Source organism: Eriocheir sinensis, chromosome 15 (genome assembly GCF_024679095.1).
Source record: "Eriocheir sinensis breed Jianghai 21 chromosome 15, ASM2467909v1, whole genome shotgun sequence".
NCBI classification, from domain to species: Eukaryota; Metazoa; Arthropoda; class Malacostraca; order Decapoda; family Varunidae; genus Eriocheir; species Eriocheir sinensis.
Genome location: NC_066523.1, coordinates 7,052,581 through 7,079,080, shown reverse-complemented (window position 1 = coordinate 7,079,080; position 26,500 = coordinate 7,052,581). Strand labels below are relative to the sequence as shown.

Genomic DNA, 26,500 nt, shown 5'->3' with positions numbered 1-26,500 from the left:
AATGTACCCCCCTGAAAAGTGCAAATGTACCACTGGGGGTACATGTACCCCAGGTAGGGAATCCCTGCTCTACGCCATTATCAAGTCCCTTTTTCCCACATTGCACTACCTTCCAGACTAATTTCACATCCTCCTCTTTTTTTTTTTTTCTTTTTTTTTTACAATACAGGAAGCAGCTCAAATGCAAAAATACAAATAAGAAAAGCCCGCTATGCGCTGCTCCTGTAAAGAAAGTAGAACGAGAGGCCAAAAAGAGCGGGTCAATTTCGGGTGGAGAAGTGTCTTGATACTTGATACTTCTTGCGTTACGCTTGAGAGAAAAAAAAAAGTTGGTACTATTAAGGATGGTGACGAGGGCAGGGGGGTTGTTATGATCCTGTTACCACGAGGCGACGCGCAGCCCTTTGAACACTATTGTGGCGAAACGGGACATGCCTTCAAGTCTTCAGGGGGGAACGGGGGAACTGGATTGAGGGACACCGCGGCTGACCTTGGCGGCACGAGGTCGCGGGGTGGAGGGAAACAGGTTCTGATTAACGGTGGCTCTCCTTGCGGCAATTATTCTTATTTCTCATCTTTTCCTCTTGCGATATGGAGCGGAACTATGTTCTTAATGGAGGCTGGTACCGAGTTCTTATCGACCATCACGGATATAGAGAAAACTTATCACTAGATAATATCACTAGATGATATCAAAGTGGTCTTCAGCAGGACAGCATGTGGGTAGTCTTAGGCCACTCGGCGACGACTGAAAATCGCCAGTTTGTGGCGGTGGGAGGGACGCGAACCCGGGTCCTCTTGCATGCCGCTCCCGCACGGTGACCACTCAGCCACCGCCTCTCTCAGGGAGATGAAGCTTACCGTTTGTATATCCAGTTCTCTTCAACTATAGTTTCACTGCTTCCTCTATTTTTTTTTAACAAGGATATTATTTTTTCGGCTTTTCAAATTTTCTATTCAGCCTTGGGGTCTGTTTTATTCAGTTCTCTTCAATTATTTCATTTTCACTGTTTCTTCTTCTGTTTACAGGAACTCTAGTTTTTGGCGACATTTTTTTTTATTCAGTGTTTTGGTCTGTTTCATTTATCGCAAAGTCGTTACCAGCAAGCCTCTAATCGCAAAATATCTCCCTCTAATGAAGTTTGTCAGTTCGAGTCAAGGGCCAAGTTGAGTCCGAGTATTCTACTTTATCTTAGCCACAGGTAGGACTTCCCCTCAAACTCGTAGCCCGTACCATCAAACATATCGGCGCCCAAGGACTCATATCTGACTAGGCTTTCGTTGGAGTTTTGGCCATTTCCAGGGTTAGTTTAATGTCCCTGGTGGTGGTTTAACCCTTTCTCTGTACCATAAACCTAAAAAATCACTCATTAAAAGCTGATTCAACTACTTTTCGGCCTTTGAAAATAGCTGATGTTAGAGGCGGAAGGGTCTTGATATACCGATCGTTCACTCCTGCAGCCACTCACTGACCGAGCCACTCAGGAAAGGTGAATGACCAGTTGAGTGTCTGCATGTCTGGTGGGCGTCGGCTGCTCGTCTGTCTGGCCGCCCTCAAGACCTAGGGATCGAGATCAGCGCCCGTATGTTCAGACGCTTTCGGCTCTCACAACAACGACTATTTCCAGAGGCCACAAAGGAGATTAGTCCGTTCCTCATGAGTGTTTTCACGTTCATGGTGCAGAAGCCTCGTCAAACTAGCACTATCTCATAAAATTACCCGTAGACCCACAACTTCTACAAAAGCCTTACCAGATGTGAGTGTGAATAAGCCCCGGAATGTTTGAGAATATGAATCCAGGCTTGAGGTGGAGGCAGAGAAGGGGTTTATAAGGCCCATATTCTCAATCATTGGGTTTTGGAGGAAAGTTTTGGAAAGTTTCGTTTAGTCGGCGCAACATCTGTGGTCATATGCCGGAGAGAGACAGAAGGGGAAGGAATTATAGGAGAAGGGAACAGGCCCCAGGAGACGGGACACAACCCCCGATTAATACCTGGTACCCATTCACTGCTGGGTGGACAGGGGCGTAGGGTATCGAAAAAGACGCCCAAATTTTTCCAATCCCCCAGGGAATCGAACCTGGGCTCTCTCGGTTGTGAGGGGTTTTGGAAGAGGTGGTGTTTTTTTCCATGGGTATTTTTATGAGCTTAGTGATAGTTTGACAAGGCTTCTGCACCATAAACGTAAATAAACACTCCTAAGAACTCGATTTATCTCCTTTGTGGCCTCTGGAAATTTTTGCTGTGAGAGCCGATACACATGATGGAGGTGTCTTGAAAGTCTCCCTTCCTTCTTAACTCACTTTTTTCTTTTACGTGAATTATTTTCCCAGAGTAGTACGATGACCGTGGCATGGAAATCTCTCATTTTTTTTTCTTCTATCTAACTTTTCCCATTTTTTTTCTTTTATTTTTCCTACTCGTGAGGTGATAAATTCGATGAGAAGAAGGAAGTTAAAACCCTTCCTTCCTTCTCAACTCACTTTTTTCTTTTACGTAAATTATTTTCCCTGAGTAGTACGATAACCGTGGCATGGAAATCTCTCATTTTTTTTCCTTCTGTCTAACTTTTCCCATTTTTTTTCTTTTATGTTTCCTACTCGTGAAGTGATAAATTCGATGAGAAGAAGGAAGTTAAAACGTTTCGTGCATGAATATTTGACTCGTCCCTCTGAGCTCTCTCTTTTGTTTGATCTATTGTTCTTCCTGGGTAGAGATGGAGAAGTAGGCTATACCAGTTTCCATTCTCGTGTCTTCTCTTCTCTTTCTCTGCACTTTTCTTCTGTTCTTTTCTTTTCTGTTTTCTTTTCTTTCTGTTCTTTTTCTTTGTTTTCTTTGTTTTTCTTGTTTTTCTTGTTTTTTTTTCTTGTTTTTTCTTTCTTTTTTCTTTTCTTTCTTATTTCTTTTCTTTTCTTTCTTTTTATTTTCTCTTTTATTTTCTCTTTTATTTTCTCTTTTATTCTTCTTTCCTTCTTTTCTTTCTTTTTCTTTCCTTCTTTTCTTTCTTTTTCTTTCCTTCTTTTCTTTATTCTTTTCTTTTTTCTTTTCTTTTTTCTTTTCTTTTTTTTCTTTTCTTTCTTCTTTTCTTTCTTCATTTCTTCTATTCTTTCTTCTATTCTTTCTTCTTTCTTCTCCTTTTTTCTTCTTCTCCTTTCTTCTTTTTTTTCTTCTTCTTTCTTCTCTCTTCTCCTTCTTCTTTTTTCTTCTTCTTTTTTCTTCTTCTTTTTCCTTCTTCTTTTTTCTTCTTCTTTTTTCTTTTCTTTTCTCTCTCTCTCTCTCTCTCTCTCTCTCTCTCTCTCTCTCTCTCTCTCTCTCTCTCTCTCTCTCTCTCTCTCTCTCTCTCTCTCTCTCTCTCTCTCTCTCTCTCATTCACTCCTGACCTCTCCTGAGAGACGGACGTGTCCTCCCCGCTGCGCACCACAGCCTAGCTTACCCGCGCTGCACGCCTTAGCAACCCTGTGTTTTCGTTGTGCTATTTGGCTTTGCGTTAGCTTTCACATGTGTTTGTGTGTTCCACCACCACCTCTATTACCAAACCTCTAGATAACTTAAAAATCCTTAGTTTCAATGCGCGTAGCCTAAGAAACAAATTTGATGAACTGAGATGTCTTGCTCTAACAGAAAATTTTGACATAATTGCTATAACCGAAACATTTATCGACACCACAAATATTGATTTAAGTTCCGAATACAACATAGATGGCTACAGACTCTTCAACAAAGATCGTGTAAACCGTAGAGGCGGTGGCGTCGCCCTTTTTGTCAAAAGCTATTTGCAACCCACTGACAAAACACCAAGAAACAGTAACGTTGAACATTTGTGCGTACGAGTAAACACTGCAAAAGTCAATTTAAATATATCTGTCACCTACAGACCTCCCGGGCAATCACTCGATGACTACCTTGAAATGTACAGCGTCTTAAGGCAGTCACTTAATAACAACGACTCACTGATATTAGGAGATTTTAACCTCCCCCATATCGACTGGGCGACACTGTCAGGTACAGAAGGCGAGTCACATAGAATGATCGAATTTCTAGAAGAAAATTATCGAAGCCAAATGGTTGCTGAGCCAACTCGACAAAATAATATACTCGACCTTGTTATAACGACCCAAGATAACCTAGTCAGTAATGTCACGGCAGGAGAACACCTCGGTTCTTGCGATCATAAATTTGTGCGCGTCGACATTAGAGCTCAATCATCAGTGACTGAAAATAAAGTAAAGGTGCCCAATTTCAAAAGAGCTAACTTCGTAGAAATCCGACAAAAACTAACAGAAATACAACTATCAGATGACGGCAACGTAGGGGAAGCCTGGCTAAGCTTTAAAAATCACTTACTCACTCAGCAGAACACATTCGTCCCCTTGTGCGAGAAGCGAATTAACACTAATAAAAGCCCACCGTGGTTTAATAGCGAAAATTAAACAATCAGTCAATGAGAGAAAATTGTTTTACACGTTAAAGAAAGAACAAAGCACGCCCGAAAATATTAGACTTTATAATGATGCCAGGCGACGAGTAAAAAGACTAGTATGTCAGGCAAGGCGTAGATATGAAGAAAATATTGCAGCTAACTGTAAAAATAATCCGAAATCTTTCTTCAGTTACATAAACAACAAAAAGGCGATCAAAAGTGGTATTGGACCTTTAACAAACAGCGACGGTGCACTAGTGATTGACAGCCAACACATTGCAAACCTCTTAAACAATTACTTTTCCTCGGTGTTTAATACTAACAGTCTTCCTCCCACTACCACCAACACCAGTACCATTGTAAATCTCGAGCATGCATTGCCTAATTTCGAAATAACAACCGATGAAGTCCTTAAAGCTCTCCATTCACTTAAAACAAATAAAAGTCCCGGACCCGTCAAAGTATATCCTATACTGCTTAAAGAAACAAAGAGCGAAATACTCTCCTCCCTCACTACCGTATTCAATATGTCCTTGCGACAAGGCATCGTCCCTTCGGATTGGAAAAAAAGCTAACGTGACACCGATTTTTAAGAAAGGAGACAAAAAAATACCAGGTAACTACCGACCCATTAGTCCAACTTCAATTGTAGGTAAGCTACTCGAGAGCATAATTAGAGACAAAATTGTGAGTTACCTCGAAAGCCACTCATTAATTGGGGATTCACAACATGGCTTCCGTAACAAAAGATCCTGCCTGTCAAACCTACTGACCTTTTATAACGATCTCTTCTCAGTTTATGACGTAACCAAATCACTGGACGTAGTCTATCTTGATTTCCAGAAAGCGTTTGATAAAGTCCCACATCATAAATTACTTTATAAATTAAAGCAAATAGGCATTGACGGTCAAGTAAACCAATGGATCGCGAATTGGTTGAGCAACAGACAACAAAGAGTTGTGATTGACGGATTTAACTCAAGAGTGGGCGCCGGTCACTAGTGGCGTCCCTCAAGGCTCGGTTCTTGGCCCAGTGCTCTTCATTATTTACATCAACGATGTGGATGTTGGACTCAATAATCGTATTAGTAAATTTGCAGACGACACAAAGATTGGTAACTCGGTTCTCACTGACGAAGACAGGCAAAGCCTCCAAGAGGATTTGCACAAAATTTCAGCTTGGTCGGATAAATGGGAGATGCCCTTTAACGTAGACAAGTGCCAGGTCCTTCAAGTTGGAACAAGAAATAAGAAGTTCGATTACGAAATGCGCAGCGTTAAACTCACAAGCGTTCAATGCGTTAAGGACCTGGGGGTCAAAATCACGTCAAACCTCAAATTCTCACAGCAATGCATCGATGCAGCAAATAAAGCGAACAGAATGTTGGGCTTCATTAAAAGAATTTTTTTATTCAAGAATAAAGATGTAATACTTCCGCTCTACAATAGTTTAGTCAGACCCCACTTGGAATATGCGGTACAGTTTTGGTCTCCCCACCATGCAAAGGACATTGCTAAACTAGAAGGTGTTCAGCGTCGACCAACAAAAATGATCCCTTCCTTGCGCAAATCCTACGAAGAAAGGCTTTCCACCCTTAACATGTTCTCTGTTGAGAAACGTCGCCTCCGAGGAAAACTGATCGAATTGGTTTCACGAATGTAGACAGAACAAAATTGTTTATGATCGATGACACTTTGCGAACGAGGAACAATGGCATAAAACTAAAATGTAGACAAGTAAATTCAGACTGCACCAAATTTTTCTTCACCAACGTTGTAGTGCGAGAATGGAATAAGCTCCCACCGTCAGTGGTCCAGTGTAACACGACTGACTCCTTTAAAAACAAGCTCGACCGTCACTTCCTTGAACTTAATATTAACTAGAGTAGAAAAGCAACGTTTTAAAGCCTTCTGATTAATGTAAAATCACTTAGGTTTAAGGACAGACCACCTAGTCTGGACCATGGGGTCTGTGTGGTCTGATTTTCTATGTAATTCCATGTAATTCTCTCTCTCTCTCTCTCTCTCTCTCTCTCTCTCTCTCTCTCTCTCTCTCTCTCTCTCTCTCTCTCTCTCTCTCATCTATTCATACCTTACCCTTTCTGTGAGGTGAACAACCCACAATGAAGGAGGGAATATTTGCTCTCTCTCCCTCTCTTTCACTTCACACCTCGAGTCTAATGTATTTCGAGCTTTTGCCCTTCCAGCGAACTGCACCTAATGACGAACGAACGAATAATATTATCTCTTCTATTCCACTGTGCTAATCTTTATTTTGCTTGATCCTTCTTGTGCACCAGTGAGCCTTAGAGTAAAAGACGCACGCACGCACATACACACACATAAATAATAAAAAAGGAAGAGGAAATAAAAAGAACAGAGGGGAAAAAGGGAGAATCTTGAGAGAGAGAGAGAGAGAGAGAGAGAGAGAGAGAGAGAGAGAGAGAGAGAGAGAGAGAGAGAGAGAGAGAGAGAGAGAGAGAGAGAGAGAGAGAGAGAGACACTAATAGCCAGAAGAAGGAACAACAACAAAAACAGCAACAGCATCATTAACAACAGCACCACGTATATCTTTAAGCACACCTCTCGTCTCACCCTCCAAAAGTGTGATGAAAACGAAGCGTGCTCGTAAAACAAACGCCGTGACTTGCCCGGCTCCTCCTCCTCCTGCAAAAACAAAAACAAAACACACAAAAAAATCCACAGGTAAAAGAGGCCCACTGATCCCTCGCTCCCTCACACCCGGCTTAGAGGATGCTTATCTTGAGTGAATTTCCTTGCAACACATCCTTAATGAAGAGGGAGGAACCAGCAGCCAGGCGGAACTCACGGCTGGGTGGCTGCACGCGGATCTGCAGGCTACGTAGCAACTCCTCGCCGTGATCCGCGTAACGACCTGGAGCCTCCTCGGATGGCAGGTAGCACGCGAACATGGGCGGGAGGCTAGGTAGGGCTCGAGGATGGGCGGAGGGGGACGAAAAGTAATGAGATGTTGGCGTGGGTTTGTTTTACTGGTTATTGCTTTTATTTTATTTTTTTCACCGTGGAAGATAATGATGTATTTCCTTCGTGACTTCTTTTTTTTTTCTTTGCTGTTGCCGATATTACAACAGAAATATTGCTACTGCTACTTTTACTACTACTACTACTACTACTACTACTACTATTGTGTTCTTTATCTGGTCTTTTTTTCTTCTTCATTTTTTGCTCATCTCGCCACAACTACTATACCACCACTACTACTACTACTACTACTACCACTACTACTACTACCACTACTACTACTACTACCACTACCACTACCACCACTACCACTACCACCTCGTCGTTTTTATTTTTTTTCTTGCCTTGTCTCTTCTCATTCTTTTTTGCCCCTGCTCTTGTAATATTCTTGTTCCTTACACACAGGGAGCCAACAGGTTCCTTACACATTCTCAAGAGTAAGGAGTGGTGTGGAGGCGTTGTGGTTTTCTTTCTTTCTTTATTCTTCTCCGTCGTGGTCTATTTCGAAACTAGATTACAATGCCTTGCCCTCTCGTCCAGCCGCTCCCGTCAGCCCCTACCGGATCCAGGATGTGGGGGTCTCGGGTGCAGCGGCTGGTCTCTGTTGCACGTCCCACCACGCTGACCCTTCCTCTGACCTGCTGGATATCTTCTTTTTCTTCCTTCACTCTCTTGCCAACCCCTTTTTTTTCTAGCCAACCTGCGGCACTCCCTCTCTCGGTTGGCTTCACTGCCTTCACCTTTTTTCTTCTTGTTTTCACGTCGTGGTGTGCTTGGCCTGTCTCCTTATCACGTTCAGGTTTAAGGGGAAGGCTGAAAGAGGTTGGACGAGGTTGAGTTTTGCTGAATATGGCTAAATGGGGCAAGACAAGAACCAAGAAGGCCCCAGTGGTTCGCCTTTCAGGATAACTCGCCAGGACACTTCAGGACACGCCACCGCTGCACGCGTGACCTGGTGTCAAGGCGAAGACTAGCGATAATCCGTCTTATTAGTGTTGGCCTTGCGGCTCAATACGTATTTCCTCGAGGAGTCAAGGGGGAGGGGCCGAGACAAAGGAAGAGCAGCCACTTGCACTCTACTCTAGCTAAACACTGAATGCTACTATTTCTACTACTACTACTACTACTACTACTACTACTGTTTTTTACAGGTAAGGAAGCAGTTCAAGGGCATAAAAAAAGTGCAGAAAAAAAGCCCTATACCACTACTACCCTATGCTCCTACTACTACTACTACTACTACAACTAGAAACTTCGGGGCTTACACGCACACATTTAGTAAGGCTTACGTAGAGGTTGTCGACATTTACACGGGCAGTTTTATGAGCCTACTTCGGTTTGATTGATTGATTGGAGTATTTACCGATGGCGCAACAACTACCATGGTCGTATGGCAGCTAATAAGCTGTTAATAAGGGGCTGGCTACGTAGATAGGTGCATGGTGGCCGAGTGATCAGCGTTGCAGGAGCGGTGACGTGGAGGACCCGGGGTCAAGTCCCGCCCGCCGCTACAAGTTGATAATCATAATTTTCAGTCATTGCCGAGAAGCCAAGACTGCCAACATGCTGTCCTGAAGACCACCTATCAACCCAGACTCTAGATAAACTTTCTAATGACAATCAAAGATGAGCTTCGGGTATGTGTGTGTGTGTGTGTGGGGGGGGGGGGGGGGGTATGATGAACCAAGCAAGAGGGCGCGACTATAAAACACTTGCCTGCGCCATCATAACCTGAGGCCAACCAAGAAAGCTTACCAGCGCTATAGGCCGAACGTAAAAAAAATAAATGCAAAGTTGAGGCAGAATTTTCTTGAAGGATTACACGGTTTAGGATGCTCAGAGGAGATAGTTCATTCTTTCATGACTTCGATCTTGCCTTAAAAAAAAAACAAAAAAAACATCGTCCTCCACAATATCGAGTGAAAATAATAACGTGATGAAGTTCCTCTGTCCTTGAAATCCGTCACACCTAACAATCATAATCGAAATAATTGAAAACTATTTCTATCCCGTCACCTTCCACGGGGATTTTCTGAGGATCACGTGAGTAACCAGTCCTGTGGATGAGTCTGTCGACACCTTAAACTAGTCCACCTGCGTACCTGTTTGTCGTGTAGGGAAGGTATTTAAGGCCACTGTGCCGGATGTCCTGATTATATAAGTAAACATATGGGAGGACAGACAGAGAGCCAGATGGATAGGCAGCCTTACATAGACAGACGGACAAACAGGAAGAGATGAGACAAGAAGAACGGACTGGTGAACGGAATAAACAGACCAACGGACATATGAATGGACAAACAAAGACATATCAACAGATAGATACAGATGAATGGGCAAACAAAGACATACCAGCAGATAGATACAGATGAATGGACAGATGAATAGACGGACACAGCCAGGCAAACAGACAGACAGACAGAAACTCAAAACGTACATAAAAGACAGACAGTACAGAGAGTAATAGATCTAGAAAACAAAAGCAAACACACAGACAGATCCAGGACTACTATTCTTTCCCCACCGCAGTTTCTCACACATATAAAAACAGTATCCTGGTGAGGTTAGCCCCGCCAAGACCCCAAATCAAGGCTAGGGGACCTTTAAAATAAGTGTGTTTGTGTGTGCATTAGTTCCCAAAACGCTTGCCTAGGCTATCCGCGACACCTGCTATATACGTCTAGGTGTGTGTGTGGGGGGGGGGGGGGGAGAGAGGGGGGTAGCAAGGCCAAGAACAGGGTTGGATCAAACTCCGTGGTAAACAAACTCTATAAACGTGGGAGATACTGGATAAAGGAATGAAGGATAGATTTAAAGATGAATAATGCAGGTGAATAAGAAGGTGCGTAGGAAATTATGTAAGAAAGGAGAGAGAGAGAGAGAGAGAGAGAGAGAGAGAGAGAGAGAGAGAGAGAGAGAGAGAGAGAGAGAGAGAGAGAGAGAGAGAGAGAGAGAGAGAGAAAAACACGGAAAGAAAAAAAGAAAAGAAAGAATAAATAGAAAAGATAGAACAATAAAATAAAATAAAAAAGGCATGGTTACACGAGTAGGTATCTGAAATCCTATAAACGTCCGAGATTCTGGATAATGGAATGCAAGGTAGATTTGAAGATAAAAAATGCTGGTGAATAGGAAAATACGTAAAGAATTGTGTAAGAAGGGAAGGAAGACCGGAAGAGAGAAAGGAAGATGGTAAGACTGAAAGATAAAACACTGACAAGGAAGGAAAGAAACAATGAAAGAAAGAAAATGAAGAATAATATAAAGATAAGGCAATAAAAAAACAAAAGAATTACTACTAACTAACTAACTAACTAACCAACTAAATACAATAAAATAGCTAGAAGGAGAAAAAACACGAATTCTAAGACCTCAAAGACAAAAAAAAAGCTCCCCAGAAAGTAATAAAAATATTGCAGATACTCAGTCCCTTTAAATTTTCTAACTCGCTGGGAAAACATTAATAAACCTTCAAAAAACAAAACCCCTCTCATTCAGATATAAAGAAAAGTAATATTATTTTTGCAAGGGGGCGTAGGAGACAGTCTTGGGGAGCAGCAGATCAGAAGGAAGGATGCGGCAGGGAAGGAGGGGCAGGTAATAAGGACATGCAAAGGACATCCAAGCAGAAGACTGACTCCTCCTCCCTCTCAAGGCAACATGCAAACAGAGGCAGTCGTGCGGAGAAAAGAAAAGAGGAGGGGAGAGGAGAGGAGAGGAGAGGGAAGGGAATGCTGGGAAGGAAAGGAAGGGAAGGGAAGGGAAGGGAATAGGAGAAGAAAAGAGAAGAGAAGAGAAGGGAAGGGAAGAGAAGAGAAGGAAAGGGAGAGAAGGAAGGGTAGAGGAGAGAAGAGGGAAGGGAATGCAGGGAAGGATAGGAAGGGAAGGGAAGGAAAGAGAAGGGAAAAGGAGAAGAGAAGGGAAGGGAAGGGAAGGGAAGAGAAGAGAATGAAGGGGAGAGGAGCGGAAAGGAGAGGAAGGAAAGGGAAGGCAAAGGAAGGAAAGAGTAGTGAAATGAAGTGAAGGGAAGACTTGGGAAGAGTAGGGAGGTGAAGGGAAGAAAAGGAAAGGGAAGGGAAGAGAAGGGAAGGGAAGGGAAAGGAAGGGAAGAGAAGATAAATGAAGAGAAGGGAAGGGATGGGAAGGGATGGGAAAGGAAGTGAAAAGAGAAGAGACGAGACAAGAAGAAAAGACAGACAAACAGACATATTTACAAACAAACAAATACAGACAAAGACTGATGCAGAAAAATAAAGACATACAGATAGCCAGTGACAAAAGAAAAGAATGAAAAAAAGGCAGACAATTGAGTAACGGTGACGCAACACACACACACACACACACACACACACACACACACACACACACACACACACACACACTGATAACAGAAGTGGGGAACCCTCGTTTGACCCGTTTAACATATGTATGGGAGCGAAGAAAAGGAAGCCACTGTGTGTGTGTGTGTGTGTGTGTGTGTGTGTGTGTGTGTGTTGAGCAAGGAAGGAAGACAAGACCAGCCGCCCTTCCTGACATCCCCTTCTTCGGCCCTGACTCGAGAGCTGCCTAACATATCCCCCCCCCCCCCCCCCAAACGGCCGCCACGCCCCTATCACCTCCTCCTCTTCCTCGCCTTCCCGGATGCTCCACATTGCTCTCCTCGCCGCAGAGCTCAGAGTTGGGGAATAACCAGAACGAATAAAATTCTGCGGACGCGCCTGCATATGTTGTTAGTATTGCTACTGCTGCGGTTCTAACAACTGTTGTTTTGATGAATATTTTAATGGAATTTTCTCTCCTGCTTTTCCTGTTAAACGTATTTAGTTGTGAGGACTCTCAATGAGAGAGATGCTTAAAAGTGTTAGATGCACAGTTTGTTTCATACAGCTGAGACAGACTGCCGGGAAGCCGTCCACCGCATGGCTGGACGCATAATAATTCCAGCGGCGAGAATGATAAGCGCGGACGGTTCACCGCGCGGACGGACACCTTTCAAGGGGCGACTCGCAAACAGCGACACTCCTGCACACTCGCCCGCTCAGGACCTTCTCTCCTCTCCTCTCCTCTTCTCTTCTCTTCTCTCTCTGGCCAAGAGGTTATATCAAGCTTTCTGTTGCCTGACCTTCAATGCTTCAATGTTTAATTTTCCCCCTCCTCCTCCTTTTCCCTTTCTTTTCTCACTCATCGTCCTCCTGTTCATCTCATTTTATAACCGTAAAACAAAACTCCGCGTAACTTCTAAACTTCGAATTCCGTGACGAAAGTGTTTAAGTGAAGTGTGAAAACAAATACGGCGGAACTAGAATAAGGATAGCAGTGAGAATAACAATAAAAATGGAAATAAGAACATGAATAAGAACAAGAAAAAGAAGGAAAAGAAAAAGAACAAGAACCACTACAACAAGAAAAAAAAGGAAGAGGAAGAGCAAGAAGAAAAAAATCAACAGGAAAGCAGATGAAGCAAAAAAAGACAAGAACGACACTACCAGCAATTTTTTTTCTTTTTTTTTTTTTTACGTCGCGGCCTATTGCGCCGGTAGGCTTCTTCCTGGTGGGGCCTGATCGTTGGCCCAAGGCTTCTTCCCGGTGGGGCCTGCTGGTCGGCCCAGCCCGTTCTGGCGCAGGCGAGTGTTTATAGTGGCGCCATCTTGCATTGGCTCATGCTGCCCTCCCGGAGCTCATCTTTAATCCAAGAATCTAGAGTCCGGGTTGATAGGTGGTCTTCTGGACAGCATGTGGGTAGTTTTAAGCCACTCGGCGGCGGCTGAAAAATCCCAGCTTGGTGGCACCGGGCGGGGATTGAACTCGCGTCCTCCTGAACGCGGCGCCGTCTCTCTGTCGACTCAGCCACCGCTTAAAAGGCTACAAGGAAAGGTTTAATTAAGGCAAGGTTAAACGAAAGGATATATAGGGGTTGCACGTGACGTCATCAGCAGCGATCAGCTGATCACTTCTCAGCTGCCCCGCAAAGGCCCACCATTTTGGGAGGCACATATTTACCGCAAGAGAGCTCCTCAGCTTTTCCCCGCCATGTTACTGTGTTGGTGTTTGTGTTAGTGGCCCATCTATTACTGTGTGGGTGGGTGTGTTAGTGTCCATCTATTACTGTGTGGGTGTGGGTGTTAGTGTCCATCTATTACTGTGCGGGTGTGTGTGTTAGTGTCCATCTATTACTGTGTGTGTGTGTGTGTGTGTGTGTGTGTGTGTGTGTGTGTGTGTGTGTGTGTGTGTGTGTGTCCATCTATTACCGTGTGGGTGGGTGTGTTAAGTGTCCATCTATTACTGTGTGGGTGGGTGTGTTAGTGTCCATCTATTACTGTGTGGGTGGGTGTGTTAGTGTCCATCTATTACTGTGTGGGTGTGGGTGTTAGTGGCCCATCAATTACTATGTGGGTGTGGGTGTTAGTGTCCATCTATTACTGTGTGAGTGTGTGTGTTAGTGTCCATCTATTACTGTGTGAATGTGTGTTAGTGTCCATCTATTACTGTGTGAGTGTCTGTGTTAGTGCCCATCTATTACTGTGTGGGTGGGTGTGTTAGTGTCCATCTATTACTGTGTGAGTGTCTGTGTTAGTGCCCATCTATTACTGTGTGGGTGGGTGTGTTAGTGGCCCATCTATTACTGTGTGCGTGTGGGTGTTAGTGTCCATCTATTACTGTGTGCGTGTGGGTGTTAGTGTCCATCTATTACTGTGTGGATGGGTGTGTTAGTGTCCATCTATTACTGTGTGCGTGTGGGTGTTAGTGTCCATCTATTACTGTGTGGGTGGGTGTGTTAGTGTCCATCTATTACTGTGTGCGTGTGGGTGTTAGTGTCCATCTATTACTGTGTGCGTGTGGGTGTTAGTGTCCATCTGTTAATGTGCGGTTGGGTGTGTTAGTGTCCATCTATTACTGTGTGCGTGTGGGTGTTAGTGCCCATCTATTACTGTGTGGGTGGGTGTGTTAGTGGCCCATCTATTACTGTGTGGGTGGGTGTGTTAGTGGCCCATCTATTACTGTGTGGGTGGGTGTGTTAGTGGCCCATCTATTACTGTGTGAGTGGGTGTGTTAGTGTCCATCTATTACTGTGTGCGTGTGGGTGTTAGTGTCCATCTATTACTGTGTGGGTGGGTGTGTTAGTGCCCATCTATTACTGTGTGGGTGGGTGTGTTAGTGGCCCATCTATTGCTGTGTGAGTGTGTGTGTTAGTGGCCCATCTATTACTGTGTGGGTGGGTGTGTTAGTGTCCATCTATTACTGTGTGGGTGGGTGTGTTAGTGTCCATCTATTACTGTGTGCGTGTGGGTGTTAGTGTCCATCTATTACTGTGTGGGTGGGTGTGTTAGTGGCCCATCTATTACTGTGTGGGTGGGTGTGTTAGTGTCCATCTATTACTGTGTGGGTGTGAGTGTTAGTGTCCATCTATTACTGTGTGGGTGTGTGTGTTAGTGACCCATCTATTACTGTGTGGGTGTGAGTGTTGGTGTCCATCTGTTACTGTGTGAGTGTGTGTGTTAGTGGCCCATCTATTACTGTGTGGGTGGGTGTGTTAGTGGCCCATCTATTACTGTGTGGGTGTGTGTTAGTGGCCCATCTATTACTGTGTGGGTGGGTGTTAGTGTCCATCTATTACTGTGTGGGTGGGTGTGTTAGTGTCCATCTATTACTGTGTGGGTGGGTGTTAGTGTCCATCTATTACTGTGTGGGTGGGTGTGTTAGTGGCCCATCTATTACTGTGGTGGGTGTTAGTGTCCATCTATTACTGTGTGGGTGGGTGTGTTAGTGGCCCATCTATTACTGTGTGGGTGGGTGTGTTAGTGTCCATCTATTACTGTGTGAGTGTGTGTGTTAGTGTCCATCTATTACTGTGTGAGTGTCTGTGTTAGTGCCCATCTATTACTGTGTGGGTGGGTGTGTTAGTGGCCCATCTATTACTGTGTGGGTGGGTGTGTTAGTGGCCCATCTATTACTGTGTGGGTGGGTGTGTTAGTGGCCCATCTATTACTGTGTGAGTGTCTGTGTTAGTGCCCATCTATTACTGTGTGGGTGGGTGTGTTAGTGCCCATCTATTACTGTGTGGATGGGTGTGTTAGTGGCCCATCTATTACTGTGTGCGTGTGGGTGTTAGTGTCCATCTGTTACTGTGTGGGTGTGGGTGTTAGTGCCCATCTGTTAATGTGCGGTTGGGTGTGTTAGTGTCCATCTATTACTGTGTGCGTGTGGGTGTTAGTGTCCATCTGTTACTGTGTGGGTGGGTGTTAGTGGCCCATCTATTACTGTGTGGGTGTGGGTGTTAGTGTATCTATTACTGTGTGGGTGGGTGTGTTACTGTCCATCTGTTACTATGTGTGTTAGTGTCCATCTGTTACTGTGAGGGTGGGTGTGTTAGTGGCCCATCTATTACTGTGTGCGTGTGGGTGTTAGTGTATCTATTACTGTGTGGGTGGGTGTGTTAGTGTCCATCTGTTACTGTGTGTGTTAGTGCCCATCTATTACTGTGTGGGTGTTAGTGTATCTATTACTGTGTGTGTGTGTGGGTGGGTGTGTTAGTGTCCATCTGTTACTGTGTGTGTTAGTGCCCATCTATTACTGTGTGGGTGTTAGTGGCCCATCTATTACTGTGTGTGTTAGTGTCCATCTATTACTGTGTGGGTGTTAGTGGCCCATCTATTAATGTGTGGGTGTTCGTGGCCCATCTATTACTGTTACTGATAGGTGCTACACTGCCACTCGCGGTCGGTAGACAGGGGCTGCCAAGTATAGGTCAGTGGGCTTTTTGTGAACCCCTTACGTTCTTATGCTCCTACTAAACACCGCCCGGGGTTAAATTAGTCATATATTCATTGTTCCTATCATCAAATGTATCTTCAAGTTTGATAATAAATATATATATTGTATGTCCAACATCATTTGGCAGCCTAATGGATAGTTATATAACGAAGCCTAGCCTCACTCTCCAGATTTTCGCATATTCACTTAGATTGTGATATGAAGACGGGAGGCACAGGCCAGCCATCATCAGGGGGCAGGGGCTCAGCTGACCGCTCTTGCCTCCCAAAATGGCTGACAGTTTTTTCCTAAAACAAAAGCGAAGTGGTGTGACGTCAGTGCAACCCCTCAATAAGAAACTAGGAAAAGTTACAGGCACACAAGGAAAACACCGAGCAAAGAGAACAGGGACAGGGGTGAGGCAGGGACAGGGGTGGGGGCATATCACAAGGGCATAGGGCAGAGGGCATGTCACCTATACCACCTCGCCACATCGCCTTGACCTATGCCGCCCGCCCTGCCGTTTCCTCAGAGCACCGTGCGTGTGTGTGTGAGGAAGGACAGACGGAAGGGAGTGCCGCAGGGGACGCTCCACCGGGTGCCTCCCTCCCTCCTTCCTTATGGGCTGCTCTTCTCTTCCTTGGTTTTATTATCCTGAGACTGGGGAAAGGGAAGGGGGGTGGAGTGGAGGGGAAGGATGAAGAAGAAGAAGAAGAAGAAGAGAATATGGAAAGAGAGAGAGAGAGAGAGAGAGAGAGAGAGATGCTAGGCTGCTTCGCAACAGCGTGCAAACTCACACATGCATCATTACACAGAGTATTCATCTTCGGCATTCCTCTCTCTCTCTCCCTCTCCTCCTTGCACACACACACACACACACACACACACACACACACGTACACTATCTCACTAATATATTTCAACCCAATAGAAACCAACGGGAAGTGTTTTCTTTTTGAGGACTTGAAAATTTATTACCCTTCGGCACTCACTCAACTCACTCTACTTACTCAACTCACTCAACCTCTCTCTCTCTCTCTCTCTCTCTCTCTCTCTCTCTCTCTCTCTCTCCTCTGAGTTCCGGGTGTGTCAACAAAGCTTCAGCAAAAGGTCTTCCCAGAAGTATCTACCCTCTCGCGACCCCTTGACGCAATCTAAGAGGTGCCACCCGTTCCCTTCTCCTCCTCCCTTCCCCTCTCCTCTCCCCTCCCCCCCTCACCTACTCTCTCACTATTATACCTCTTCCATCCTCATCACACCATAATGTCTCTTTCCTTTTTTCATCTTTCATTCCTTCTGCACGACGTCTTGTTCCTTTATGTTCCCTTCCCTTCCCTTCCTCGTACCTCTCCCTTGTAAGAGCATAATGGATTTGTGAATATCAAGAGACTGGACGACCTACGCAGACCAGCTCCAGCATATGCTCTATACATCCATTTCGTTTATTCATTTAGGGTAGTGTGTCTTTCTCCTTTCCATCCTCTCCTCCCTTTTTACATTCTATTACTCTTTCCTTTCTCTCCCTTATCCCTTCCGTTCTTCTCTTATTATTTACAATACACTTCTTCCTTCTTTTCTGTGTGAGCATGCTAATTTATTACTCCGTCCCCTCCTTCCTTCCTTCCTTTCTTGCCTGCTTCCCTCCTTCCTTCTTCATCAGCATGTATTATCCCTTCCTGGCTCACCACACCACTCAAAATTACATCGTTCTTTCTACTTCCTTACTCTACCACGGTTTACTTCTTCCCTTCATATTCCTTCGCCTCCTTCCTCCCTTCTTCATTAGCATATCTTATCCCTTCGTCCCTCGCCACAACATTCCACCCTACACTATACCTCTCTATTCCTTTCCTTACTCCACCATGCTTTACTCCTTCCCTTCCTACTCCGCCTCCTTCCTCACGCGAGCTATTTATCTCCTCCAGTCCCTCCTTCCTTCGCCCTTCCTCTTTTCCTTACCCCTTCTCGCTGCACCCTTCAGGAATATATATATTTTTCTGGCCCGCAACGCAAAAATAAAAAAATTCTTTCTTGTCAAGGGGAGAAAAAGAGGCGAGAAAATGACACGACTGGCTTGAGTGTATACTTTTAGCCTCCTTATTTGCTTGAAAGAGCGTAAAACTAATGTGTTCGGCGTGCGTTTTCTAATACTCCTTTTCCTTTTTACCAATGTTGTACGGGAGGAGGAAGAAAACAGGTCTGGAAGTAATGTAGTAAGTAGAAAGTTAGCCAGCAGGTGAACGATGTCATCTGAATAGACCCAACACGATGTACACTGAAATTTCCATGCGAGTCCGTGAGCACCTGGCCAGCGGGTGTATACGTAGGTGCGGGAAGGTAAACCCCACGCACTCTCCGGCCTCACTCAGTCGCGTCTCCGCCGCCGCGACTTGCTATCCAGGCCTCTCTGCGCACCCAGCACCTCTTCGGCTCTTCCTTCCTCTCGCTCCTTCGCGCACGCCGGGTAGCCAACTAGCAAGTCCCTCAAATCACCTTCTTTCCTCGCATCTATTGCCATCACTTGTTCTCTCGTAGTCACAGAGATACGGCCAAGACTCAAGATGTCCCTCCTGCAGCGCGTCATCGCTTCCGTCACCGCGGCCCTCATCCTGGCTGTGCTCTCCGGTAAGTTTATCTCTTGAGTTGTGATGCTGTTGAAGTAATGGTGGTACGGGTTTTTGAGAGTTTAGCTGTGGGTTGAAGACGGGGAGGCAGGAGGGGGGGTGGAGTAGAAAGAGAAGACATGAAGGAACAGGGAATATACAGCAGCAGTAATGTTGGCTCATGACGAGGCACAATAAAGCGCTCCATCTTCGCAAATTCAAGGGCGTGTGTGAGGGCGAAGGAGCGTCGTGTGTGTAGGGGAGGAAGGAACGTCGTGTGTGTGTGTGCATGTGGGGGGGGGGGGGAATGTGTGTGTGTGTGTGTGTGTGTGTGTGTGTGTGTGTGTGTGTGTGTGTGTGTGGGTGTGTGTGAGAGAGAGAGAGAGAGAGAGAGAGAGAGAGAGAGAGAGAGAGAGAAGGGGAGGGGGCGTAGGATGTAGGTGCCCAGTGGGTGTGTTTCGGTGGGCGTGGACGCGTTGCTGTATATGGCGGGGGAGACTAACGGGCAGGGCCGAGGAACAGACAGGACGGTGAGGGTATGCAGGAGAGGCGAAAGTCAGTCCATGCATCTGTCCCGCTTTCTACTTTAGCACCTGAGTGAGCCATTAGGCGAGTCACTTCTTAATGTTATTATTGATTTGTTATCATTGTTTTCAAGGTCATAAACTGTCCTGACATCCACTGAGAGATCGAAACAGACACAAACCCTTCAGATCACTATTTCTTTCGCGTATACGTTGAGGGTCTTTGGGGACAGTTAGAGGAACGAATACAGTAAAAGAAGAGATAGGAGGCTTCGGCTGGTGCTAATAGTTCACTTTCCCCCAGTTACTGTAGTCATGGGATGCAACTTCAGTCAGATGGGACGAAATAGTCTTTGGGGATGGTAGTGGGATGGCAGAGATTAAAATAAACATGTGGGCAGCCGGGCAGGTGTCTGTGTTGCTGATTCCATGAGTGAGTAGGAAAGGGAGCGTGTAGGGACAGTGAAAGGGTAGATAAGAAGGGTGCTGCATGGTCCCTTTTTATTTACTCTTTCCCACTCTGTCGTCAAGGGGTTCATCCTGATATTTAGAAGGGAGGAAACAAATCTCTCCCTGTCTTCGTCTGCGTCAGTGAAACAACAGCAATCCTTACTTAACTGATGGATATTGTGAATGAGAGTAGCTATATTTGTTTCTTTTCTCCTTTTCGAGTTTGGAGAGTGAGGAGGAAATTCCATAACAGAAATGTTCGTGCCTTCGTCTGCTTCAGTGAAATAAAATCCTTAACTGTTGGAAATTGTGAATGCGAGTAGCTATATTTGTTTCTCTTCTCCTTTTCGAGTTTGGCGAGGCTTGCGTATCGTGTTGAGTCTGTTCAGATGGCACTGTTCACCTGCTGCAGATAACTTACTACTTATTACATTACTTCCAGCCCTCCGGTTTTCTTCCTCCTCCCGTACAGCATTCGTAAAAAGGAAAAGGAGTATTTGAGAACGCACGCCGAACACATTAGTTTTACGAGAGGCGAAAGACGAGAAAGAGGAAATTCCATAACCAATATTTTCGTGCCTTCGCTTGATTCAGTATATGGAAAAAAATCCTTGACTGATGGAGCAACTGTCAAGGTGAGTCTATTCGTTTCTCTTCCACCTTTCCATTTCAAGTTTGGCGAGTGGAGAGGAAATTCCATCAGGAGTTACGAGACGGAGCGAGGAAAATTTTATATCCTCCGACCTCAGAAAAGAAAAGACAATATCATTACGGAGCGAAGGTCAGGATATTTTTTTCCCGGTATTGAAAACGTAAAAAAAAAATAATGTCAAAGGTTTTTAAATATTTAGACACGTTGACCAATTCTCATTTACAATAGAGAGAAAAAAAGCGAAGTAAATCTTGACGCAGTAAAAGGATAAAAGGACATCAACAACAACAACAAAAAAAAAATCGACTTTTATGTGTGTGTGTGTGTGTGTGTGTGTGTGTGTGTGTGTGTGTTGAGAGACTATGGAGGTGGAGGGAATGGAGTGGAGGTGTTTGATGTAATAGGAGTGGAGAAAATGAAAAAGACAAAGAAGAGAAACGAAGAGGAGGAAGACTGCGGAGGAGGTGGAAATGGAGGTAGTGGAGGTGGTTTATATGGAGGGGGAGAGGGGAGAGAAGATAAGAGGTCAGGGGCGAGGGCAAGTGGAGGAGGAAGAGGAGGGAGGAGGAGGAGGAAGAATAATGGATTGGGTTAATGGGGACGATCTTAAATCATCTGGACAGTGACCTGCAAAGTGAAACGCAAGGAATAAGGAGAGAGATGATGATGATGAAGAGAAAGTAAAGGAGGAGAAGGAGGAAGATTGAAAAATAGGACAAAAGAAAAGTGAAGCAGATGAATAAGATGAATAGTAGTGATAAGTATAATAATATGAAGAATGGAAGGAGAAAAAAAGAACAGTGCACGAATGAGAAAAGAGAAAGGAAAAGAGAAAAGGAAGGAAGAAGAAAGAAAACATGATAATATTAAGAAAAATGACTAAAGACAAGCAAAAGAGAAGACGATAATAATAAGAAGAAAAGAGGAGGGAGAGGAAAAAGGAAAACAGGATAATAATAAGAATGTGGAAGAAGAAAAATCAAACATTATATTAGTAAGAGGAAAAGAGGAATGAGAAGAAAAGGAGAACAATATACAAAGAAAAGGGAGAGGAGAAGAAAATGAGAACAATGTAACAATAAGAAGAAAATAGGAAGAAGATAGAGAAAACGTAGAAATGGTGTTGTGGACGAGGAAAGCGATGGTGGAGAAAATGATGGGAATAAAGTTTGAACGAAGATGAAAAAAAAGGAGACATAAAAGAGGGTGGAGGAGGAGGAAGAAGAAGAAGAAGAAGAGGAGGAGGAGGAGGAGAAAGAGGAGAGATTCTTACGGTAATAGGAAGAGTTACGAGACTAGGAGGAGGAGGAGGAGGAGGAGGAAAAGGAAGATAAGGGGATGAACTTGAAACGCCAATCGTAGAAACGGGAAAGGAGAAAGATACTCGTCAACAACAACAACACACACACACACACACACACACACACACACACACACACACACACACACACACACACACTCCCCCACACACAAAACACCACAACACACAAAGAGATTAAGCAACAAAGCACAAAAAGTCATTTCCTAACTTGTAAAGCCTAATCGTGCGTCCATTAGTAAGTTGAAAGAGCTTGAGTCACCTCGCCTCATCTGCATAACACTGGTGGACCTGAAGGACAAGAGGAAGAAAGAAAGAAAAGAGAAAAGCAGAAAAATAATGAGCACTAAGAAAAACGTTGGCATTGTGTGTGTGTGTGTGTGTGTGTGTGTGTGTGTGTGTGTTTAGAGGGTTTTCTTGTATTCTTGTCATTATTTTTTTTTTTCTTAATGACGAGGTATTGTTGATCTTGGTTGACTTATGAAAAGGGTTAAGTAAAAATCGAAAGCTATTATCATTATTATTATTTTTATATTATGTCACTTTATATTTGCAAAAGTTCATGATTATTATTTGAGTTATTTTTATGTTTTTCTATATATTGTTCATGATTATTATATTATTACCATCGCTTTATTTTTTCTGAACTTTCTTATTCCTCCTCTTCGTGCTCTTCTCCTCCTCAACAATTTCTTTTTATCATGGATTCTACATTTTCGCCATATTTCATTGCTTGTTTTTTCCTTATCACTTTCTCTTCTTTCTCCTCCTCCTCATCATCATCATCATTTTCCGTTATTTGTTGTATTGCATCGCTTCGACTGACCCCAAACAACCTTTCTTTCTCCCAAGACTTTTCACCCTAGCATAAATATAGGTCAACATTCTCTCTCTCTCTCTCTCTCTCTCTCTCTCTCTCTCTCTCTCTCTCTCTCTCTCTCTCTTCAATGACAACCTCAATCTTCTCAGGGACACCCAAACCAGTTATTAAATTATGGCTTGTCGTTAATTACAAGGAAATAACCGTAAATAACCGCAACTTCCACCACCATAGCCACCATCGCCACCACCACCACCACCAACAGCAACAACAAGAACACCAACACCAACACCAGCACTAACACAAACACTAACACTAACAATAACACCACCACCATCGCCACCACCAACATTAACAATAACATAAACATGGCATAAAGTTTAAAAGAGAATAACATTTGTAGGGGATAAAAGAAAGAAGAGATAAATGCGTTACTAAAGAGACGAACGTGATAAAAGAATAACAAATCAATAAAAAAAACAAGAAAAAGAATAACAAAAGAAGAATAACAGTAAAATAAAAAAAGAGAACAAGGAGAGAGAGAGGAAGAAAAGAAAAAGAGGAGATAATGAGTCTCTTCTTGGTTCTCTCTTTCTATAACTCATTCGCCTTCAATTTTGTTTTCTTTTTCTTCTTCTTTATTCTCTTTCTGTGCCTCATTCTCCTCAAATGTCTCTCCTCTTCGTCTTCTCTCTCTCCTCTTTTCTTGTGCCTCACTCTCACTATTTTTCTTCTTATTTTCCCTTTTCTCTTTAAATTCCTCTCTTCGTTTTTAATTTCCCTTCTCATTTTCATCTGCTTTAAAAAATAACAGAAAAAAAGAAAAAATATATATATCCTCCGTTAAAGCCCTCCTATTTTACGAGCCGCTTCCCTCCCCTGAATTACTCGATACAGTTATACACTTAAACCTTTACGGCGAAGTCATTTTCTCTCTTAGCTGGCAGAGTCGTGGGTGATTAAGGCGCTCTGATCTCTGTTATTAAGAAAGGAGGAGGAGGAGGAAGAGGAGGAGGAGGAGAAAGAGAAGAAGGTGCAGCAGTAAGAAGTAGAAAAGGCTGAAATTGAAAGAGGTGGAGGAAAAGGAAAGAGAAAGAGAGGCAAAGAAGCGGTGGTGCAAGAAAGTAAAATAGACAAAAAAGACAGAAGAAAACAAAAAACAGAAGAAAAAGGAGAGGGAAGGAGAAAGACCACCAAGAGTATAAAGCAAAGCAGGAAAGGATAGCAAGAAACACACGGAAGAGACGAGCTGTACACACACACACACACACACACACACACACACACACACACACACACACACACACTTAAATAGCTTCTTTTCTTCCTGTACATGTATTTCGTGTGTACATAACAACGGTGCGTAACATACTTCCTTCTTTTCTTCCTCTTCCTCTTCCTCCTCCTCCTTCTACCTCGGTCCCTCACTTCCTCACTCATTATGCGGTACACCTTTGAGTTAATTACCAGAGTTCCTTACCTGTTAATTATTACCACATTACGACCCTGAAGGTGGCTTGTAGGAAGTTGAGGGAAGGGTGGGAAAAAGAGGAAGGAGGAGGAGGAGGAGGAGAGGGAAGGGTGGGAGGAAGAGGAAGGAGAAGGAGGAGAGGGAAGGGGAAGAATGAGGAGAAAAATATGTAAGGGATTGCAGTTTATGAGGCCACGGTGTATTGTGTGTGTGTGTGTGTGTGTGTGTGTGTGTGTGTGTGTGTGTGTGTGTGTGTGTTTAAAGAGATACAGATAAACAGATAGATAATTAGAGAAAAATCAAACTAAGGAAAAACAAAACAAAATTACTGTATATTCATGTTAGCGAGTAGGATGACTAAAAGAAATAAACAAAAAGCAAAACAAAAAGAAATAAAAGATAGGAGCAAATAAAGGATGAGAAAAAACAACAACAACAACAACCAACCAAACACACAAACAAGTAAATCAACGTACTGGAGTCGGTGTAGTGGTGATATTAGTGGTTGCAGTGATGGTGGTAAAGATGACCTCTCCCGCGCTAATGGTGAAGGTCGTGGCGGTGGTGGTGAGGGCGGTGGTGGTGGTGGTGGTGATGATGATGATGATGGGGTTGATGACAGCTTAGCGGTGATGGTAGCGTAATGATAGACTTCCGCCATGAGACTGTTCCTTCGAAGAGATAGATAGATAGATAGATAGATGGATAGATGCAGATTGATAGGTATACACAGATAGGTGGGTAGACAGATAGAGAGATAGACATGGATGGTGAGAAAAGATAAATTAACTAACCTAACCACTTGCAGAAAAAAATATACCACGCTTATATTACTTCAAAGAGAGTTACATAGGCAAAAAAGGTAACTAATGATATCGAAAACGCCGAGAAAAATACACAGACAGCAATAAATACCTAATGGAGGAAGACACATACGACTCTTAGTAACTACAGGCGTGATGGTTGCAACTGATAATGATAACAATGATAATAATAATGATAACAGCAAGCCTCCAACCACTTACTTTTTCCTTTTCAACGACTGAGAGATTTCAATAAGGGTTATGAACGTATCATTAGGAGAGAGAGAGAGAGAGAGAATTTAAAAGCGACGCACGTAAGCAAATATAAAGCCTAATAATCTATGCAAATATGTGTTGGCTTCCCCCAAGGACACCGAATAAAAGTAAAGATGAATAGGTCTCTCTCTCTCTCTCTCTCTCTCTCTCTCTCTCTCTCTCTGTGAAGGAAGTGAAGAAGACAGGCTTAAGGGCACTATAAAGTAATTTCCCTGCGGCCCCCTTTTTTAACTGCTTCGTCTATGTGTCTTTCTACGTAATTCCAACCCTTAAGAAAAAACAGAGGAGGTAAAAACTGATTAACAAGGAGGATAAAATGAAACTGTCCCGTTTTTAACACGTTTAAACCTGTGTGAGAAATAATAGGCTATAATATCGAAAAGAGAGAACATCCCAATGAGTGTTTTTATGATGTAGGTGAACTATAGATAACATAATAATAATAAATATGATACTACTACTACTACTACTACTACTACTACTAACAATGACAATAGCCTAATGGTAAAGGAGACAGCTTCCAAATAAATAATCTGAGTCTTGAAATGGAGACCAGAGCAAATTATTACGACAAAAAAGCGATGTATTGTAGTGATTATAACGATGCTATCACCAGTTTGCTCTTTACATTGTTATGCTACGTGTGTGTGTGTGTGTGTGTGTGTGTGTGTTTAAAGGTATTTTTTTTACATTCACTATGGGTGCGAATAATGTAACACACACACACACACACACACACCGTCCTCTGTCCATACCTTGAGGCTCTTCGCTACCCCTTTACCTTTCCCCTTCTGTTATTTCCACACCACCACCACGAGTCCATGTGTTGGCATCGTGCCCACTAGTCACTAAATACCGCGCCGTCCACATCATCACCACCATCACATCACCGTCGCCATCATCACCGATAAATATATAAGAATTTTCACACCTTCCATATAGCAGTGTTATGATTAGCTATAATTGATATCCTCATAACATTTATCCCCTTCTTACTCGTTTTCCAATGCTATACTTTTGAAACTACACCTTTAGCACGGGTTCTTAATTTTTGGGACGTGTCCCCCAGAGGGGGGCATTAATGACTTATGGAAGGGACGAAAGCCCCTCTATAAAAACACTAACGTAGGAATAAGAATTTTTCATATTATAACTGTTGTTCTCTTTAAAAGAGCGTCGGCTAATATTGAGTTTATGACAAAAAAAGATGTATATCGCCTTTCCTGCCTTTATTTTTCTATGGTCTGTTTAGACTTACCATTATTTTCAAACTCTGGGAATTAATTTTATCTATACATGCATGAGGGGGAAGAAAGGAAGGACCCATTGCTGGCGGGGGCGTGGGAATAAAAAGATGGCCACTGGCCCCTAGCCTCGCCCGCCCACCACGATCATCCCACACATTACAT

At 43.6% G+C, this 26,500-nt stretch overlaps 1 protein-coding gene across 5 annotated transcripts in view; it reads left to right on the top strand.

The window, feature by feature from the left end:
• The window catches only part of LOC126998856 (lysozyme-like), a 92,077-nt gene that overhangs the window by 57,449 nt on the left and 8,128 nt on the right, over positions 1–26,500 (top strand). For 2 of the 5 annotated variants that reach the window (XM_050861022.1, XM_050861024.1), the window contains exon 1: positions 18,516–18,799. The exons of 2 other annotated variants lie outside the window; for them this stretch is intronic. In XM_050861022.1, the coding sequence (XP_050716979.1) occupies positions 18,736–18,799 (64 nt within the window). In that variant the 5' untranslated portion in view covers positions 18,516–18,735. Of the gene's footprint in view, positions 1–18,513; positions 18,800–26,500 lie in introns of those variants that run through there. One more of the 5 variants, XM_050861019.1, reaches the window with a different exon arrangement.